We start from the raw sequence: 2,236 nt of genomic DNA, 5'->3' as shown, positions 1-2,236 counted from the left end.
AAAAAACAAACTAAATAAATAAATAAAATATGATGTTAACAAAATATTGTTTTCTTTTTATTATTAGCCTATCCTTCCCATATAATTTTTTTTGTTGCTTTAGTTGTATCTTGTTTTTATTGTTTTATATATCTTTATGCTCTCAACATTTCATCCAACGCACTTACTTATCGGCGTAGGCAAAGGCAATTACTTGCAGCACCATAATTTATATGCAGTTAAATAAAATAAATAGTTGTGGTTTATTGTATAGGTTGACTTACCCTTGCAACATTGCCGTATAAGCAGACCAAATTGAATAATTTATCTGTGTTCGATGTGTCGTGATCCAAGCCATAAACCATCATGACAGCACCCTGGAGAGAAGGTATAATGTCCTAAAGTTAAAATCCATAAATGTATATAAACTACAAACGGCCAACGGGTTTATTTGAAAAAATCTGTTTATATATATGTATATAGTATTTATATAAGAAATATGTAGGATATAGACAGAAAAAAGTTGTAAGCTTAGATATATGTTTGTATGTATATGAGAGATACAGTGTTGTGATTTACGCAGATAGAATATATAGCAGGTATATAGAGAAATATATAAATATGTATGAAAATATAATATATGGTATATAGAAGAAACATATGTAATCTATAAGTAGTGTTTATATGTGTTGTAATGTATTATGCATATATATAACGCGAAATACATAAAACTAACGAAGCATTTAATTTCAAAAACACACTCATACACATACATATGCACACAAAATATTGCGCACGTGATTCATATATATACATATGTATGTGTATGCGTTTGCCATACAAATATGCGCGCTTACATTAATGCTATGCTTTCACAGCGCTGAAAATTGTTGTCAATACGCGAGCTGGCATGAGTGCACCACTGCGTATACGCAACTGACAAATTTATCAGCACTTTTGTTTGTAAAGTAACGCATATGTTTATTATAGTATATACATATATGTATATGCATATAAATGTTGATACATATACAAATATTTATGAACATATATTTTATACTACAATAAAAACAACCACAAAGTGTAGTTATTATGCTGCAGTCGAACTCGAACTCACCTGGCCTTGTGCCTGTGTAGCGAATGTGACCGGTGCATTGCGGCCCGGCACCACAGCTGGCTCCTTCATCAGTCCGGTCGGATGTATGGTGGCGCCCTTCCAATTTTCCGGTGTGGTGGGATGGAATTCCGCTGCGCCAAATGGTGGGAAGGCGGCGCCTGGCCCCAACAGTGGTGGCTCTTTAAATTGACAAAAATTGGTTGGTGTGGATATGAGGCCAACTATTTGCAAATGTGTTTTTGTTGTATTTTTTTGTTGTTATTTATGCATTTTTTTTTTTTTTTTGATTGGTTTATGTAAATTTTTAAGTGATTTTTATTTGGCATAATTTTGTGTTAAATTTAAATGCAAGCAAAAGGCGTTTCAATTTACAGTTAAAAACATACAATTTGTTTATAAATGTTTGTTAATTTATTATTAATTTAATTAAGCGTGCAATAATTGTTTTCCAACAATAGAAAAAAAATATTTACGTTAAATATTCGGTTCATGCAAATTCAATTGTTAATTAAATAAAATTGTTGTTGTTTTACGATAGTCATATATGATTTCATGTTGTTGTTGTTTTTTTGGTTGGCGATTTGCATGTGTGTTATTTGGTTGGATGATTAGGTGTTTTTTTTTTGTATTTTTGTAGTTGTTGTTTTTGTTTAGCGCGTTTGATGCGGGACGCAAATGAACACATTTTCAACAGTTCCAAACAAGAAAACGAGACAATGAAAAATAAGGAAGAAAAGAAAGAGAAAAATAAACAAAAATGCAACATTTAATGATTTTTATTATTAATTAATTAGAGTTTGTTAATATATAATTATGTAATATATATACGAATGTGTATGTAAATAACCATTTTATTATGTACTTATGCAATTTATTGCTGGCACATGCTGTATAATGTTATACAAATGTACATATACATATATATTTACGTATGTGGAGGAAGCAACGTGAATGCCACACTTTGAGAGGTAAGGTGAGCTATAACTGGTTGGGAGGTTGAGAAGTGTTCAGCAGCGAGCAATGATATGTTTATCAACTTAAATAGTAGTCTTTAAATACTATAATTCTATATAAAGAGACTTGAAATAAGATTACAGATAAATTAAAAAATTACAAAATAATCAAAAAAAAAAAAATTTA

The 2,236-nt window shown here is 30.2% G+C and overlaps 1 protein-coding gene across 7 annotated transcripts in view; it reads right to left on the bottom strand.

The window, feature by feature from the left end:
* LOC108972351 (heterogeneous nuclear ribonucleoprotein L-like) overlaps positions 1-2,236 on the bottom strand; it is a 108,460-nt gene that overhangs the window by 18,022 nt on the left and 88,202 nt on the right. For 3 of the 7 annotated variants that reach the window (XM_018938898.1, XM_018938901.1, XM_018938903.1), the window contains 2 exons: positions 1,097-1,317; positions 264-377 (listed from right to left, as the gene is read on the bottom strand). In XM_018938898.1, coding sequence (XP_018794443.1) covers positions 264-377; positions 1,097-1,317 — 335 coding nt within the window. The remainder of the gene's footprint in view (positions 1-263; positions 378-1,096; positions 1,318-2,236) is intronic. The other 4 variants (XM_018938900.1, XM_018938902.1, XM_018938904.1 and 1 more) reach the window with 2 other exon arrangements.

The sequence above is a fragment of the Bactrocera latifrons genome, unplaced genomic scaffold (genome assembly GCF_001853355.1).
Source record: "Bactrocera latifrons isolate USDA-ARS-PBARC rearing strain unplaced genomic scaffold, ASM185335v1 scaffold_399, whole genome shotgun sequence".
Lineage (NCBI taxonomy): Eukaryota > Metazoa > Arthropoda > Insecta > Diptera > Tephritidae > Bactrocera > Bactrocera latifrons.
Note: the sequence above shows the minus strand (reverse complement) of the source record. Positions and strands in the feature narration are given on the sequence as shown.